At 44.3% G+C, this 18,832-nt stretch overlaps 1 protein-coding gene and 1 long non-coding RNA gene across 2 annotated transcripts; both read left to right on the top strand.

Moving 5' to 3' along the window:
* The first annotated feature begins 650 nt into the window (after positions 1-650).
* Fam240a (family with sequence similarity 240 member A) lies at positions 651-3,403 on the top strand. The gene is made up of 2 exons (XM_040739502.1): positions 651-793; positions 2,937-3,403. Exons 1-2 carry the CDS (start codon positions 651-653, stop codon positions 3,025-3,027), a joined length of 234 nt encoding a protein of 77 aa, XP_040595436.1. The 3' UTR covers positions 3,028-3,403.
* Positions 3,404-6,674: 3,271 nt separating this feature from the next.
* On the top strand, positions 6,675-17,188 carry LOC121137674. The gene is made up of 3 exons (XR_005874981.1): positions 6,675-6,952; positions 16,936-17,021; positions 17,144-17,188. It is a non-coding gene; the product is annotated as an uncharacterized LOC121137674 (long non-coding RNA).
* The last annotated feature ends 1,644 nt before the right edge of the window (positions 17,189-18,832 follow it).

Genomic DNA, 18,832 nt, shown 5'->3' with positions numbered 1-18,832 from the left:
AGAAACACTGTCTTAGAAAACAAAACAAAAGGAATCTCAGTACTACAGAGGTACTTTGAGTGGGTCTTTATGATTTTGAGGACAACCTGATCTACAAGTTATAGATCATCAGGTTCCAGGCCATTCAGAGTCTTGCACTGATACCCTATCTTTAAAAAAAAAAGTGAGCACTTTGGTTATCTAGCATGTGTAAGTTCCTATAAGGTGCCCACATGTGCGCATACAGCCTGTAAACAGCTCGCAGTTGGGTGTGTCAAAACCTGGGATCATTCTCTGCAGCAAGCCTCTTTAGCAGAGGGCTTGAACCTTTCAGAAGTATGCGACACAGGCGATTTCTGTCACCCCTCAGGTGGGTGTCCAAAATCCACAGCCCACGTGCCTGTGCTTGCTGCTGAGCACTGAATGGCAGACATCCCCTCCGGGCCAGTGACACACTGCTGCCCAGGTGCACGACCCTCTCGGTGCTCAGACCCTCCATCTTCAGTCTTACTGCACCCTGACGAGGGCTGCTCTCGGAAGGCTAGGTGACTCTGGTTCTGTGGCTGCGTCTGAAGGAAACAGCGAGTCTGGATTCCAATGGCCGCAGCATCCTGTGCAATCCCAGGGACCGTGCCTGGGAGGACTTCAGTGCCTCTTTTCTTTTCCAGGGGATGAACAGTCAGTACGTCCGCCGAGAGGTCTTCTGTGGGAACACCTGCCACGAGCTCAAACGTTTCTGGGAGAGGGAGATTGGCAAACAGACGTACTACCGCGAGTCTGAGGAGCATCGCCTAGGAAGGAGCGCGCTGAGAAAGTATGCAGCCACAAGTCTGTTTTAATACATTCTGAAAAGATTTACGTCTTTCTGTTTTATGTGTATGGATGTTTTGCTGCGTATCTGGGCATCCTGTGCATGCGGTGCCCTGGAGGCCAGAAGAGGGTGCTGGATCCTTTGGAACTGGAGTTACAGACTGTGGTTAGCAACCATGTGGGTAGGGGTTCACAACTATCTGTAACTCCAGCTCCAGGGGACTCAAAGTCTCTGGCTTCCTTGAATACCGCCCCCACACACACACAAACACAGACACACACTTAAAATTAGTAAAAGTAAGTCTTAAAATATAAGATGGCTCAGTGGTTAAGAGCACTGACTGTTCTTCCAGAGGACCCAGGTTCAATTCCTAACACCCACATGGCAGCACCCATGGCAAAACACCAATGCACATAAAATAAAAATAAATAAATTCAGAACTGGAGATGGCTCTGAGGCAAGTCTGGGCAACATTAAACTGCTAAAAATAGAAAAGAGGGAAGGGGGGGCTGGAGAGATGGCTCAGAGGTTAAGAGCACTGACTGCTGTTCCAGAAGTCATGAGTTCAATTCCCAGCACCCGCATGGTGGCTCACAACCATCTACAATTTAATCTGGTGCCCTCTTCTGGCATGTAGGCAGAGCACTGTATATGTAATAAATAAATAAATCTTAAAAAAAAAGAAAAGAGGGAAGGAGGGAGGGAGGGAAAAAACAGCTACAAAATGGACTGAGGAGATGGATCAGTTGGTAAAGGACCTGAGTTCAAGGCCCAGCCCAGACACAAAGAGTCCAGGAACAGCAGTGCACACCGGTTATCCCAGTGCTGGGGAGATGGAGACAGGAGGATCACTGAGGCCTGCTTGGCTGGCAGTCTAGCTGAACTGGCCAGCTCCAGTTTAGTGAGAGATCCCGTAAAGTGGGTGCTAGAGAGATGGCTCAGTGGTTAAGAGCACCGGCTGCCCCTCCAGAGGATCCAGGTTTGATTCCCAGCACCCACATGGTGACTCACAAACATCTGTAACTCTAGTTCCAGGGGATTCAGTTCCTTCTTCTGGTCTCTGGAGGTACCAGGCATGTGCATGATGCATAGACATGCGTGCAGACAAAACATTCATACACATAAAAAATTTTAAACTTAAAGATAAGGTAGAGAACAACAAATAAGACACCTGACACCCACATCAATTTCTGGCCTCTGCATGTACCCTGAGACACACATACACACACACATACAGACACAGACATACACATACACACACACAGACATACACACACAGACACACAAACACAGACATACACACAGACACACACACACAGACATACACATACACACACACAGACATACACATACAGACACACAGACACACATACAGACATACACACACACAGACATACACACACACACAGACACAGACACACACACACAGACACACACATACAGACACAGACAGACACACACACACAGACACAGACATACACACACACATACAGACACAGACATACACACACAGACACACACACACAGACATACACACACATGTGCACACAGACATACACACACACAGACATACACACACAGACACACAGACACACATACAGACATACACACACAGACATACACACACACACACAGACATACACACAGACACAGACATACACACACAGACACACACACACAGACACACACACACAGACATACACACACATGTGCACACAGACATACACACACACAGACATACACACACAGACACACAGACACACATACAGACATACACACACAGACATACACACACACACAGACATACACACAGACACAGACATACACACACACAGACACACACACACACAGACACACACACACAGACATACACACACATGTGCACACAGACATACACACACACAGACATACACACACAGACACACAGACACACACACATGTGCAAACAGAAACCCCCCAAATCAGAAAGTGGGTCTGCTCCTTTTCACCTGTGTAGATAAATACGCATTTGTATTTGATTTGCAAGTCCTGTGCACCCCCTCCTAAAACCTGAACACACAAAGGGTCTCAGGGAGGAAGCGGGAGGGGCTTCCCAGAGCCACAGCTGTAGAGAAGAGGCCCCATCTGTGCATGTTTCTGTTTCCAGACTCCGGGAAGAATGGAAGCAGAGGCTGGAAACAAAGCTGAGGCTGCGGAACAATCCAGATGAGGCGGAAAGGCGGACAAATGTCAGCTGAGAGCGGCCCGCTTCCCTGGCCCCTAGAGGACACACGGCGCCAGGTCCCTCCGCTGGAAGTTACTTAAGCCCCAGTCCCTCTGCTGTGAAGCATCCCTTCCCAATGCCCCACTCTCTGCTGTGGTACACCCCAACATCCCGTGGTGACTATGTGCCAGGTGCCGAGTCACCCTCTGCATGCGCGGAGGCCAGGCTATTATTCCAAACGTCGCCAAGTGTGAGTTTGCTTAACATCAAGATCTCAGACATTGGATTTTGTTTTCATAGAATTTCCCTCTGGCTTTAAAATGCACATATTTTAAAGTATGTGCATGCCAGAAAGGATTCAGATCTTCCTGGTCTTGCTTTAAACATTGCAAGGTATTTCGGCTGCACCATTTCGCCCAGGAAACATAATAACATGCAGTCTTTTCTCAAATTTTCCTTTGAAGAGAAGAGCAATGTACCTATCTACAGAAACAAAAAGCAGCACCCGTACTATAAAATAAGGTTTGTAAAGACCTGGTCTCTGAGTGGACTTAAGGGGCCTTTTAGAATCCATGTTTATCAATAAAATTTGGAGATTGTTTTAATAAAATTTGGTCTTTTGCCACCCAATGAACATGCTTTTCATTGCATATATTTAGTTGGATCTCCATGAGTTTGCACTGTTAGCTTCCGGTCTGTTAGCTCAACAAAACTGATGTCAGGCTACACCAAGAGTGTTTAGCACACAGATTGTGAACCTTGAAATGGCTGTCACTCCATCTCGCAGGTCTAGAAGCATCAGCAGTTGTTGCTATTGAGAATGCAATGAAAATGGGGTCCAGAAGCTGGGCGTTGGTGGTGCACGCCTTTAATCCCAGCACTGGGGAGGCAGAGGTAGGCGGATCTCTGTGAGTTCGAGGCCAGCCTGGTCTACAGAGCGAGTTCCAGGACAGCCTCCAAAACAATACAGAGAAACCCTATCTCAAAAAGCAAAACAAAAAGAAAAAAAAAAGAAGATGGGGTCCAGAAAACTTTATTTTTCTCCACAAAGGAAGAGAGTAGAGAGATTCATGATTGTTGTTGTGACATCCATAAGACTTTTTAGACAGACATAGGAGTAATTCAACTGGTAAACACAAAAGTAATTCCTCTGATCACACACACGTATATTATTATTTTTATCATTATAGTTTAAAGCTATTTACTTTCATTTTAAGTTATGGGTGTATGCATGTGTATCTGTGTAGGGGTGTGTCATGTGTATCTGTTGTGATATTTTGTTCATGCTATAACAAATAAAGCTTGCCTGAAGATCAGAGTGCCAAGCTAGCCACACTAGTTAGCCATAGAGTCCAGGCAGTAGTGGTACACACCTTTAATCCCAGGACTCAGTAGACAGAGGCAGAGGGATCTCTGTTAGTTCAAGGCACACGAAATTGATCCAGTCTAAAAGAGAAACAGAGCTCACACAAGGTGATCCCAGCGCTTGGAGAGACACACCTTTAACCCCAGCACTATGAAGGGGGAGACAGGAAGGGATATGACTGGGCAGAGAGAGGACTATAAGGAGGAGGAGACAGGATCTCAGGGCAGTCCAGGCAGTCTAGGAGGGCAGCCTGAGGACTGTGGAGACAGGATTGCCTCTTCAGTCTGAGGATTTGGTAGAGGTAAAGGTCTCTCTAGTGTCTGACTGCTCTGCTTCTCTGACCTCTCAGTTTTCATCACCTAATATTTGACTCTGGGTTTTTATAATTAAAACCAAAGAGAATTAATTCTACATGTATCTGTGTGGGGTGTCTCCATGTGTATCTGTGTGGGTGTTTGTCTGCATGTGTGTCTCTGTGGGGTGTGTACATATGTGGGAACAACAGACCTTGGCCAGAAACCCACTTCTCCATCAGCCTGGGAGCAGGCAGCTGTGAGACAATGTTTACTGAAAACATGTTTACTCAAAACAATCCAGTGCCCTAAGAAATGTTTACCGGAGCTATAAGTTCCTGATAAGGGCTCTTTCACTGAAACACCCTGACTTTGATCTTTCCAATTGCTAGCCACCTCTTCCTGCTCCCTGCTGCTACTGCTGATTCTGGTGTCAGGGATTTAACCACCATCCAGGAGGAGGAAGGGGGATGTGTGTGTGTGTGTGTGTGTGTGTGTGTGTGTGTGTGTGTGAGAAGCTTTTCTGGAGGGAAGCATTTCTTGGGAAGTTCTCTTGAGCCTTCTTGGGGAGCATAAAATTTTCTTAACGCAACCGACTGGTCTCTGTGTCATCAATCCCAATACCCTCGCCACATTCTTTGATACAGGATGCACAGCAGGCGTTGCATGCATGTGTATCTCTGTGGGGTGTGTGCATGTGTAAATTTGCGGGGTGTCTGCATGTGTATCTGTGTGGGTGTGTGTCTGCATATTTACCTGTGTGGGGTATGTACATGTGTATCCATGTGGGATGTGTACATGTATATCTGTGTGTGTGTGCATGTGGGATGTGTATCTGTGTGTGTGCACATGCCCGTGCGGCTGGCAAGTCCTTGGGAACTGGAGTTACAGATGAATGTGAGAATCCCTATCTGGATGCTGAGAACTGAACTCAGGCCCTTGGCAAGTTCTTAACCACTGAGCCATCTCTATAGCCCCAACTATTACTCCTTTTTATGGACAAGGAAACTGAGGCTCAGGAAGTGATACAAATATAGAATGGATTAGTGAAAAAGCCAAGATTCAGTATCAGCTTTAACTTCAAAACAAATCCTCATTTCAAATCATAGTGCTAGTTAATTAACACCCACACATTCTCATTTTCAATGATTTGTGCTTTGATGGCAATGTGTTTTGTTCAACTATTAAAATCCACATATAACCCTCTCTGTCATCTGTGGGCCCCAGGCATGCACACAATGCATATACATACATGCAGAACATTCATACACATGAAACAAGATAATAAATCTTTTAAAAGTCACATTATTTGCTAGGAAGTTTGATGAAACTGGAGACCATTTTATTAGTGAAAAAGTCAGACTCAAAAAGAGATTTATTATGTTTTCTCTCGCTTGTGACCTTTAGGTTGTCTCTCTGTCTCTCTGTGCATATCTAACACATAAATGGTTAATTCAAGCTGCAGATAGAGCTGTAGTGGGTGAATTAGCCTCCATGTCCAGCTTGAGCCATCCTGCCCCATCAATGTGGTGTTCTCACAGAGCTCTGAAGTCCTAGCTGTTGCTATAAGAAGCTTTGATACACTGGACAGGAGCCATAGGTATGTCTTTTTATTTACTGTGTGCAAAAGTAGCTGGGTTAACTTGCCTAGTAGACATGGTGGCCAGCTTTGGGAGACCTTGAGCCATGTAATGTGGAAGGGACAGGAAGGGAAGGCTGCAGCTGCCTAGTTATCTTGTGGAAAGAGAGGACAAGCTGAGAAGGACCAGCCATATGGGGCTTTGAAGCTGACTATGGGCGGCCGTGGCATCCGGAACAGCCCCTAGGGATGGGAACAACAGTCATGTGACGAGACACAGACTCGTCTGTTGGGCAAATGAATGGAAGGTTTGCATACAGAACAGCACTATGTTTTACAAGAACCCCCTCCATAATACCCCCATTCAGACCGGGCTGAGGGGTCTGAATGACACCACTGATGGCATCTGTCCCCTCTCAGCGGAGAGCCAGCATAACCCTGAGTTGGTAACATGAAGCAGACTGCAGTCCATGGCTAAGCTTCAGGAGGTCTTTTTATAAGGCCCCGTCCTGACCAAGACTCTTTCACGGTTGTCCAAACATTTCCTTTTGGTCTATGGAATGGAGTAGGTCATAGTGTGTGGGGCTTCTAGAACCTTCCCACAGTGTGTGTCCACTATGGCAGTGCCCCAGAGGCTATCTTGAAGACAGCCCTGAAGGCCAAAGGGGAGTTGAGTCAAGAAGAAAGAAAAATGAAGAAAGCAAAGAACAAATAAGGAAAGGTAAGGCTGAGGGAGAGAGAGCACCGTATCTGCAAAGCTTGCAGTTTAGAATTCATTCGTGATCATCGCTGGGTCTCTCACGGGAGAAAAATGAGGGAGGGAGGAAGAGGGGAAGTGGGGAGGTGGAGGAGAAGGGGTAAGAGAAGACTGCCATTGCTCACAGCAGGGCTTCAGCAGAGTGCACAGAAAAAGTTTATTTACTGCGAGGTTCAAATAGCCGAGATGCTAAACGGGAGGTGTGTCCTGGGGTAACCCAGCGAATCAGCAGCAGTGAAATCCCTAAACCCTAGCAGGAAGGATAAGGAGGGTTGCTGGGTAGGAACCGGAAGCACAGAACCGCGCAAGTGTTCTAGGAGATGGGCTGGGGTGAGGAAGCAGGGTCGGGTGGGAGTTGAGATGGAGGAGATGTGTTTCCTGTGACAGCATCTTTCGTAGTTACTGGTCACACAAACACCCTTGAAATGATCAAAGGCAAGCAGAGCCTCTTCTCACGAGAGACACAGACTGGAGGCCGACAGGAAACTGTCTCCCTTACAGTTTCCACCCCTTGTTTCTTTTTAGTTTTGTGTGATTTTTGTTTTTTGAGACAGAGTTTCTCTGTGCAACAACCTTAGCCGTCCTGGAACTAGCACTGTAGACCAGGCTGACCTGGAACTCACTCTGCATCCCGAGTGCTGGGGTTAAAGGTTGGGCCACCACCGCCGGCCACCCCTTGTTTCTATACTGCTTTGGCCTCTGGTGAATTTTCCCTGAGGGAACTCTGATATATGTGACTGACAGATGTCAGCACCGAATTTATTTATTTGTTTTTAAATCTTTTTTTTTTTTTTTTTTTTTGGTTTTTCGAGACAGGGTTTCTCTGTGACTTTGGAGGCTCTCCTGGAACTAGCTCTTGTAGACCAGGCTGGCCTCGAACTCACAGAGATCCACCTGCCTCTGCCTCCCGAGTGCTGGGATTAAAGGCGTGCGCCACCAACGCCCGGCTTAAATCTTTTTTTAAAGGTTTTTATTTATTATGCATACAGTGTTCTGCCTGCATGTATCCCTGCAGGCCAGAAGAGGGCACCAGATCTCATAACAGATGGTTGTGAGCCACCATGTGGTTGCTGGGAATTGAACTCAGGACCTCTGGAAGAACAGGCAGTGTTCTTAACCCCTGAACCATCTCTCCAGCCCCCATTTAGTTGTTTTTTTGAGACAGGGTTTCTCTGTGGCATTGGAGGCTCTCCTGGAACTAGCTCTCGTAGACCAGGCTGGTCTCGAACTCACAGAGATCCGCCTGCCTCTGCCTCCCGAGTGCTGGGATTAATGGCTTGCGTCCCCAACGCCTGGCTTTCAGCACCGAATTTATTAAGGTTGATGCATGTGCTGTTTATTTGAGTCAACTGTGCACAAGACTTCAAGCAATAAAGCAGCAGCCACACACCAGGATAAACCATCAGCTTTGAAATTCAGCTCTAGAAAGCCAGGTGGCTCAGCCTCTCCTTTGACGGTTCCACAGGAGAAATTCTGCAGGACTCTACCATCCAGGACTCTGTCAGTGAGCTAGACCACCCTGAATGTCTTCTAGAGCCAGGGACAAAGTCCATACTGCTGGTTAAAGCTATTTCATTAGATCTCATTAATTATCATAATTCATGCATTTCCCCCAAGTAAATGTGCACATTTGTTGTAATTATCCAACTATTGTAGCACATTTATTATCTTGTGTTTAGTCTTTTTTTTTTTCTTTTAAACTGGTTGATTGAGACAGGATCTCAAAGTGCAGCCCAGGCCAGTCTCAAATTCAGGACTCCTCTGCCTCAGGCTCCTTAGTACTGGGGTTAATGATATTATACCTGACTCTTTTGTTCCTTTTGATTTATTTTATTTACTAATTTTTTTTGAGACAGTGTCTCAGATGTAATCTTGGCTGGCCTGGAACTCACTATTGTGACCTCCCAAGTCCTGGGACTATAGGTGTGCCACAATATCTGTCTTCCACTTTTATTTTTATTATTATTATTTTTTTTTGTTTTTGGTTTTTCGAGACAGGGTTTCTCTGTGGCTTTTGGAGTCTGTCCTGGAACTCGCTTGGTAGTCCAGGCTGGTCTCGAACTCACAGAGATCCTCCTGCTTCTGCCTCCCGAGTGCTGGGATTAAAGGCGTGTGCCACCAACGCCCGGCCCACTTTTATTTTTTTAACCAGACCTAGGAGAACATATTTGGAGCTTTCTGAAACCATTCACACCAGGGCATTTGAGAAGAACACAGTAGTTACTGCCAATTCCATAATATCATGATTTACTAGTTGCATTGCTTTAGTGTAATATATTTAATAGTGCCTATGGAAATAATCTTGAAATTAATTGGTAGGTACTTACCTCCTGTGACATATATCTAATCTATATCCATGTCTATCTGTGCAGATAGAAAGACAAATTGCGTGTATGTGTCTGTGTCTGTGTGTGTATCTGTGTGTGTGAGTGTGTGTGTGTGTGTTTCAGCCTTGATGTTGTCAATTGAACAGATTAACAGAAACCCCCTTCTGCTACCTAACACATCTCGAGGACTTCATATCCTACCATTCCAACCACAAGATGAGAACTTCCCTGCAGGGGATTAGGAGGCCTGGCCCTTATGGAGGTGGAGGAGTAGTCTTCCAGCTGCAATGAAGATTCAAAAGAGGTTCATCAGGTGGGCTATGATAGACCTGTGTCCACATACAGATAGATGGGAAGATAGGCAGATGATAGACCTGTCTCCACATACAGATAGATGGGAAGATAGGCAGATGATAGACCTGTCTCCACATACAGATAGATGGGAAGATAGGCAGATGATAGACCTGTCTCCACATACAGATAGATGGGAAGATAGGCAGATGATAGACCTGTCTCCACATACAGATAGATGGGAAGATAGGCAGATGATAGACCTGTCTCCACATACAGATAGATGGGAAGATAGGCAGATGATAGACCTGTCTCCACATACAGATAGATGGGAAGATAGGCAGATGATAGACCTGTCTCCACATACAGATAGATGGGAAGATAGGCAGATGATAGACCTGTCTCCACATACAGATAGATGGGAAGATAGGCAGATGATAGACCTGTCTCCACATACAGATAGATGGGAAGATAGGCAGATGATAGACCTGTCTCCACATACAGATAGATGGGAAGATAGGCAGATGATAGACCTGTCTCCACATACAGATAGATGGGAAGATAGGCAGATGATAGACCTGTCTCCACATACAGATAGATGGGAAGATAGGCAGATGATAGACCTGTCTCCACATACAGATAGATGGGAAGATAGGCAGATGATAGACCTGTCTCCACATACAGATAGATGGGAAGATAGGCAGATGATAGACCTGTCTCCACACACAGATAGATGGGAAGATAGGCAGATGATAGACCTGTCTCCACATACAGATAGATGGGAAGATAGGCAGATGATAGACCTGTCTCCACATACAGATAGATGGGAAGATAGGCAGATGATAGACCTGTCTCCACATACAGATAGATGGGAAGATAGGCAGATGATAGACCTGTCTCCACATACAGATAGATGGGAAGATAGGCAGATGATAGACCTGTCTCCACATACAGATAGATGGGAAGATAGGCAGATGATAGACCTGTCTCCACATACAGATAGATGGGAAGATAGGCAGATGATAGACCTGTCTCCACATACAGATAGATGGGAAGATAGGCAGATGATAGACCTGTCTCCACACACAGATAGATGGGAAGATAGGCAGATGATAGACCTGTCTCCACACACAGATAGATGGGAAGATAGGCAGATGATAGACCTGTCTCCACATACAGATAGATGGGAAGATAGGCAGATGATAGACCTGTCTCCACACACAGATAGATGGGAAGATAGGCAGATGATAGACCTGTCTCCACATACAGATAGATGGGAAGATAGGCAGATGATAGACCTGTCTCCACATACAGATAGATGGGAAGATAGGCAGATGATAGACCTGTCTCCACATACAGATAGATGGGAAGATAGGCAGATGATAGACCTGTCTCCACATACAGATAGATGGGAAGATAGGCAGATGATAGACCTGTCTCCACATACAGATAGATGGGAAGATAGGCAGATGATAGACCTGTCTCCACATACAGATAGATGGGAAGATAGGCAGATGATAGACCTGTCTCCACATACAGATAGATGGGAAGATAGGCAGATGATAGACCTGTCTCCACATACAGATAGATGGGAAGATAGGCAGATGATAGACCTGTCTCCACATACAGATAGATGGGAAGATAGGCAGATGATAGACCTGTCTCCACATACAGATAGATGGGAAGATAGGCAGATGATAGACCTGTCTCCACATACAGATAGATGGGAAGATAGGCAGATGATAGACCTGTCTCCACATACAGATAGATGGGAAGATAGGCAGATGATAGACCTGTCTCCACATACAGATAGATGGGAAGATAGGCAGATGATAGACCTGTCTCCACACACAGATAGATGGGAAGATAGGCAGATGATAGACCTGTCTCCACATACAGATAGATGGGAAGATAGGCAGATGATAGACCTGTCTCCACATACAGATAGATGGGAAGATAGGCAGATGATAGACCTGTCTCCACACACAGATAGATGGGAAGATAGGCAGATGATAGACCTGTCTCCACATACAGATAGATGGGAAGATAGGCAGATGATAGACCTGTCTCCACATACAGATAGATGGGAAGATAGGCAGATGATAGACCTGTCTCCACATACAGATAGATGGGAAGATAGGCAGATGATAGACCTGTCTCCACATACAGATAGATGGGAAGATAGGCAGATGATAGACCTGTCTCCACATACAGATAGATGGGAAGATAGGCAGATGATAGACCTGTCTCCACATACAGATAGATGGGAAGATAGGCAGATGATAGACCTGTCTCCACATACAGATAGATGGGAAGATAGGCAGATGATAGACCTGTCTCCACATACAGATAGATGGGAAGATAGGCAGATGATAGACCTGTCTCCACATACAGATAGATGGGAAGATAGGCAGATGATAGACCTGTCTCCACATACAGATAGATGGGAAGATAGGCAGATGATAGACCTGTCTCCACATACAGATAGATGGGAAGATAGGCAGATGATAGACCTGTCTCCACATACAGATAGATGGGAAGATAGGCAGATGATAGACCTGTCTCCACATACAGATAGATGGGAAGATAGGCAGATGATAGACCTGTCTCCACATACAGATAGATGGGAAGATAGGCAGATGATAGACCTGTCTCCACATACAGATAGATGGGAAGATAGGCAGATGATAGACCTGTCTCCACATACAGATAGATGGGAAGATAGGCAGATGATAGACCTGTCTCCACATACAGATAGATGGGAAGATAGGCAGATGATAGACCTGTCTCCACATACAGATAGATGGGAAGATAGGCAGATGATAGACCTGTCTCCACATACAGATAGATGGGAAGATAGGCAGATGATAGACCTGTCTCCACATACAGATAGATGGGAAGATAGGCAGATGATAGACCTGTCTCCACATACAGATAGATGGGAAGATAGGCAGATGATAGACCTGTCTCCACATACAGATAGATGGGAAGATAGGCAGATGATAGACCTGTCTCCACACACAGATAGATGGGAAGATAGGCAGATGATAGACCTGTCTCCACATACAGATAGATGGGAAGATAGGCAGATGATAGACCTGTCTCCACATACAGATAGATGGGAAGATAGGCAGATGATAGACCTGTCTCCACATACAGATAGATGGGAAGATAGGCAGATGATAGACCTGTCTCCACATACAGATAGATGGGAAGATAGGCAGATGATAGACCTGTCTCCACATACAGATAGATGGGAAGATAGGCAGATGATAGACCTGTCTCCACATACAGATAGATGGGAAGATAGGCAGATGATAGACCTGTCTCCACATACAGATAGATGGGAAGATAGGCAGATGATAGACCTGTCTCCACATACAGATAGATGGGAAGATAGGCAGATGATAGACCTGTCTCCACATACAGATAGATGGGAAGATAGGCAGATGATAGACCTGTCTCCACATACAGATAGATGGGAAGATAGGCAGATGATAGACCTGTCTCCACATACAGATAGATGGGAAGATAGGCAGATGATAGACCTGTCTCCACATACAGATAGATGGGAAGATAGGCAGATGATAGACCTGTCTCCACATACAGATAGATGGGAAGATAGGCAGATGATAGACCTGTCTCCACATACAGATAGATGGGAAGATAGGCAGATGATAGACCTGTCTCCACATACAGATAGATGGGAAGATAGGCAGATGATAGACCTGTCTCCACATACAGATAGATGGGAAGATAGGCAGATGATAGACCTGTCTCCACATACAGATAGATGGGAAGATAGGCAGATGATAGACCTGTCTCCACATACAGATAGATGGGAAGATAGGCAGATGATAGACCTGTCTCCACATACAGATAGATGGGAAGATAGGCAGATGATAGACCTGTCTCCACATACAGATAGATGGGAAGATAGGCAGATGATAGACCTGTCTCCACATACAGATAGATGGGAAGATAGGCAGATGATAGACCTGTCTCCACATACAGATAGATGGGAAGATAGGCAGATGATAGACCTGTCTCCACATACAGATAGATGGGAAGATAGGCAGATGATAGACCTGTCTCCACATACAGATAGATGGGAAGATAGGCAGATGATAGACCTGTCTCCACATACAGATAGATGGGAAGATAGGCAGATGATAGACCTGTCTCCACATACAGATAGATGGGAAGATAGGCAGATGATAGACCTGTCTCCACATACAGATAGATGGGAAGATAGGCAGATGATAGACCTGTCTCCACATACAGATAGATGGGAAGATAGGCAGATGATAGACCTGTCTCCACACACAGATAGATGGGAAGATAGGCAGATGATAGACCTGTCTCCACATACAGATAGATGGGAAGATAGGCAGATGATAGACCTGTCTCCACACACAGATAGATGGGAAGATAGGCAGATGATAGACCTGTCTCCACATACAGATAGATGGGAAGATAGGCAGATGATAGACCTGTCTCCACATACAGATAGATGGGAAGATAGGCAGATGATAGACCTGTCTCCACATACAGATAGATGGGAAGATAGGCAGATGATAGACCTGTCTCCACATACAGATAGATGGGAAGATAGGCAGATGATAGACCTGTCTCCACATACAGATAGATGGGAAGATAGGCAGATGATAGACCTGTCTCCACATACAGATAGATGGGAAGATAGGCAGATGATAGACCTGTCTCCACATACAGATAGATGGGAAGATAGGCAGATGATAGACCTGTCTCCACATACAGATAGATGGGAAGATAGGCAGATGATAGACCTGTCTCCACATACAGATAGATGGGAAGATAGGCAGATGATAGACCTGTCTCCACATACAGATAGATGGGAAGATAGGCAGATGATAGACCTGTCTCCACATACAGATAGATGGGAAGATAGGCAGATGATAGACCTGTCTCCACATACAGATAGATGGGAAGATAGGCAGATGATAGACCTGTCTCCACATACAGATAGATGGGAAGATAGGCAGATGATAGACCTGTCTCCACATACAGATAGATGGGAAGATAGGCAGATGATAGACCTGTCTCCACATACAGATAGATGGGAAGATAGGCAGATGATAGACCTGTCTCCACATACAGATAGATGATGGGAAGATAGGCAGATGATAGACCTGTCTCCACATACAGATAGATGGGAAGATAGGCAGATGATAGATAGATAGATAATAGGTAGATGAAAGATGGATTATAGATAGATGATAGATAGACAGATAGATGGAAAGATAGATGATAGATGGAAAGATAGATTATAGATACATGGAAATAAGGATTATAGATAGATAGATAGATAGATAGATAGATAGATAGATAGATAGATAGATAGATGAGATGCAGTTCTGTGGTGCTGTGGATGAGAGAGACCCTGCACACCCTCCAGCCCTGAAGGGACAGAGTAGGAGTGTCTTCCAAGCTCTTCTCTAGCAAGACCCAGTTCAAAGGGATCTTACATTCACTCAATTTACCAAGCCACTTGTATTTGGAGGCTTGACAAGGCTTACTGTGTAAGTCCTAGCTTATTTCCATTCATATACCGTCAGTGTACATGTCTAGGGATACTGGAGCAGAGAACTGTCCATTGGTTAAACTGGGATGAAATACACAGTGATTAACAAAGTCCTGTGCTGGAGTCCACAGACAGAGCTACTCACAGAGCTCTTCTGTCTGCAGAAAAGGCACAGACTGATGTTTGCACCCGCCCACAGTTACATCTTTGGTTTTTATAGTGAGCCTAGGTTAGTTGCATGAGCAGGAGGGTACTAGGGATCCCCAATAGTTCCTGGGCATTAGTGGTACATGCCTCCAATCCCAGCATTTGGGAGGCAGAGGCAGGCCGATCTCTGTGACTTTGAGGCCAGTCTGATCTATAGATGAGTTCCAGGACAGCCAGAGTTGTTACACAGAGAAACCCTGTCTCCAAAAAAAATCACACACACACACACACACACACACACACACACACACACACACGCACGCACGCACGCACGCACACACACACACACACACACAAGATCCCTGATAGCAAGAAACAGCAGTTCTCAACAGTCAAGGTATCTCCTTCATGCCTTGAGGGCTCTCTTCTCTTCCTCTTTCCTCTTTAGAAGATCATGATAGGCCTGGATTATAGCAATTTTGTGGTCAGGAAGACCTTGCCCTGAAGGGCAGGCCTAGGAGCAACAAGGCAAGGGTCTCCGTAAGAGGCAGCAGGACTGAAGTCTTCCCACCCGGGGCTCTTGCTCCCCAATAGACCTGAACTTAGGACTACACATACCGGTGCCCTGTGGTCTCAGGAGATACAGGTACAGGAGAGCACCCAATTCCTAGAGATGAAGGAAATGCATTGCTCCTTGGAAGATGGACCAGGAGATCTTTTTGTGACAGCAGAGCAAGGGAAAATGTCATCCATTTCACTTATCAGCAGTCTCCTCCAGAGGCACTACAGCCTTGACTGTCTGCATGTCACTTGTAGTAGTATGTTTTTAGATCTTCTTTTTAAAATATTTTATTTATTTATTGCATATACAGCCTTCTGCCTGCATGCCAGAGGAGGGCACCATATCTCATTCAAGGTGGTTGTGAGCCACCATGTGGTTGGCGGGAATTGAACTCAGGACCTCCGGAAGAACAGTCAGTGCTCTTAACTGCTGAGCCATCTCTCCAGCTCTGCTTTTAGATCTTAAAACATCTTCTTAGATAAATAACTTAATCTTTTATATTTCTCAACCTTATAAACTTTACATCTTTCATATAAGGTTTTTTTCTTCTGAATTTGGTAACAAGGAAAACTGTAACTATAACTATCTCACCTTCAACTCCATCAGAGACCTGAGAAGGATATAATATTGCTTAAGTAAATAGGAAGTGCAGAGCAAACACCTTCCCAAACTGTACAAATGACAAAGACAGCTGGCTTCATGGACAGTCACCCATTGGGGCATCTGTCTTCATCTTACTGGCCTAGAATATCTGACAGACTTTTCTGTAGAGCTGGATTTTGAAGGACTATCTACCCTGTCTTTGCAAAGTTCAGCAGTCACTTTCTTTTGTGTCCTGATTGTCCAATTTAGACAACATTTTTTTTCAGCAGCTGAGGGAAGGAAAGCTTCTTTCCCAGTGGGTAACTTTGCCACAAATAAAAGCAAACTCCATATCGAGGTTCTTCGATGTCCATCATTCTTCTTTAAAGTAAATTTGTGCTTCCAGGAGCAGATATGTTTCACTGTCATGAAAAGCCTTATGTTATTAAAACATCTTAAATGCCATATTTTGTAGGTCTCTGAAGTGTTTGAAGACCATATATCTATCTAAAACATTGAAAACATTCCTAACATGACCACAAATTTGATTGCTACAGATGGGTAACTATTAACACACTTTTCTTATCATTATAAATAACTTTCAAGGATTAGAACTTTACATTTTTTAAAGATTGTATTTATTTATTATGTATACAATGTTCTGCCTTCATGTTTGCCTGCAGGACAGAAGAGGGCACCAGATCTCATCATAGATGGTTGTGAGCCACCGTGTGGTTGCTAGGAATTGAACTCAGGACCTTTGGAAGAACAGCCAATGCTTTTAGCCTCTGAGTCATCTCTCCAGCCCTAGAACTTTACATTTTTAAAGGAGTTGCATGGTACGATAAACAAGAGTAGAAACATATATACAGTACAACAAAAATATCCTTAAATTTGTATCAATAAACAAAAATTCATATCAATGTAAAATATTTTAGACTTGTAGTTGATTTTATTCTAAACGTAGATTCAATAATCTACCCTTTTATCCTATCATTCCATATCCCTCCTTTTTCTTTTCAGAATGAGATCCCTAAATCTAATATCCTTTGCTTAGTTTCTCCCCGGACCATGACCAATAACAAACTTGTAACTAACCCCCCTAAACTATGACAAACATCTACCAAATGATCAAAGACCATCCACCCCACCTCTTGGGGATGTGAGCACCGTGTTCTGTAGACTGCTTCCTGTTGTTGGTGGGCAATGGCATCTTTAGGGGACCCTGAGAAAATTGGGATAATGGTCAAGTCCTGGGAGAACTGTCCAGTCTCTGTATAATGGGAAAGTGCAGGGCTTAACTGAAGTCCTGGCTAGAGTAATGCATGAAGCTGGACCGTCTCAGCTAGCAGCTTTGAAGTTGTTATGGATGCAGAATTTTGAGGAATCTATAACAGAGGCATTCTGAGAGGATGGGTCACCTGGGCAACTTGTCTTTATTGGTGTCTGGTACTTTTTTTCTTTCTGAAAACTAACTTTTAAAGGTAACACACATATCTGCATTAATACAAGTATGGGATATTCACTGTGCATAAGTCAGCTAATGATGATTTTGTATTCTATGTTTGAACAGGTAACAGGCATCTACCAACTTTATAATTTTATAAGTCTGCTTGGACTGTATAACCAAACTGTAATGTAAATCTCTATCCATGCCATGTGAAAGGATGACATGTAATAATAAGTCATGAGGACGCTGTAGCCAACAAGATTTGTCATGTTTCATCCAGTCTCAGAGCTGTTCCCATGTAGAGGGATCAGCATACGTGATAAATGTCACTGTAGTCTTTCCTGATTTCCTTCTCATGTCTATAGCCAAGATTTTTAGGAGGTCTCCCCCAGTCAAATCTGATCTTTATTAATTTTGACGAAATCCATAGCTTTTTGTTTCCTGTGGAAACAAAGGTATAACCTCTCCCCCAACTCAGCATATTTCCTGACTTCCATTCTGAAGTTAAGACATTTTAAAAACATATAAATTGGTTTATTTAGCAGTTTCCATAATCCAATGTCTCTCAGTAGCTATTGTTTTTTTTATTAGCATTAAAAAAATTCAAAGTTAACAAAGCAACATATAGGATCCAGGGGTCCTGTATATTTTCCTTTTTTTTTTTTTTTTTTTTTTTTTTTTGGTTTTCTGAGACAGGGTTTCTCTCTGTATTGTTTTGGAGGCTGTCCTGGAACTCACTCTGTAGACCAGGCTCATATTTTCCATTTTTCCATAGCTTTTTTTATATTACTTTACTCTATCTTTAAAGACTTTATTTTATTATTTTTAAACTATTTTATTTATTTTTCGGTGGCTGTCTATACCCATTTTTCTTTCTTTAGCATCTAAGTTTATTTTTAAACACACTGTAACCTGTTCAGAG

The sequence above is a fragment of the Mesocricetus auratus genome, unplaced genomic scaffold (assembly GCF_017639785.1).
Source record: "Mesocricetus auratus isolate SY011 unplaced genomic scaffold, BCM_Maur_2.0 Super-Scaffold_100691, whole genome shotgun sequence".
Lineage (NCBI taxonomy): Eukaryota > Metazoa > Chordata > Mammalia > Rodentia > Cricetidae > Mesocricetus > Mesocricetus auratus.
The sequence above is the reverse complement of the archived record's forward strand: the minus strand, read 5'-3'. Positions and strand labels throughout refer to the sequence as shown.

What these genes read in the sequence shown, in the direction of transcription:
- Fam240a (XM_040739502.1), top strand. Translation starts at nt 651, where the DNA reads ATGAACAGTCAGTACGTCCGCCGAGAGGTCTTCTGTGGGAACACCTGC. An exon ending in GGAAGGAGCGCGCTGAGAAA is followed by an intron (nt 794 to 2,936) that starts GTATGCAGCCAC and finishes TTCTGTTTCCAG; the next exon opens with ACTCCGGGAAGAATGGAAGC.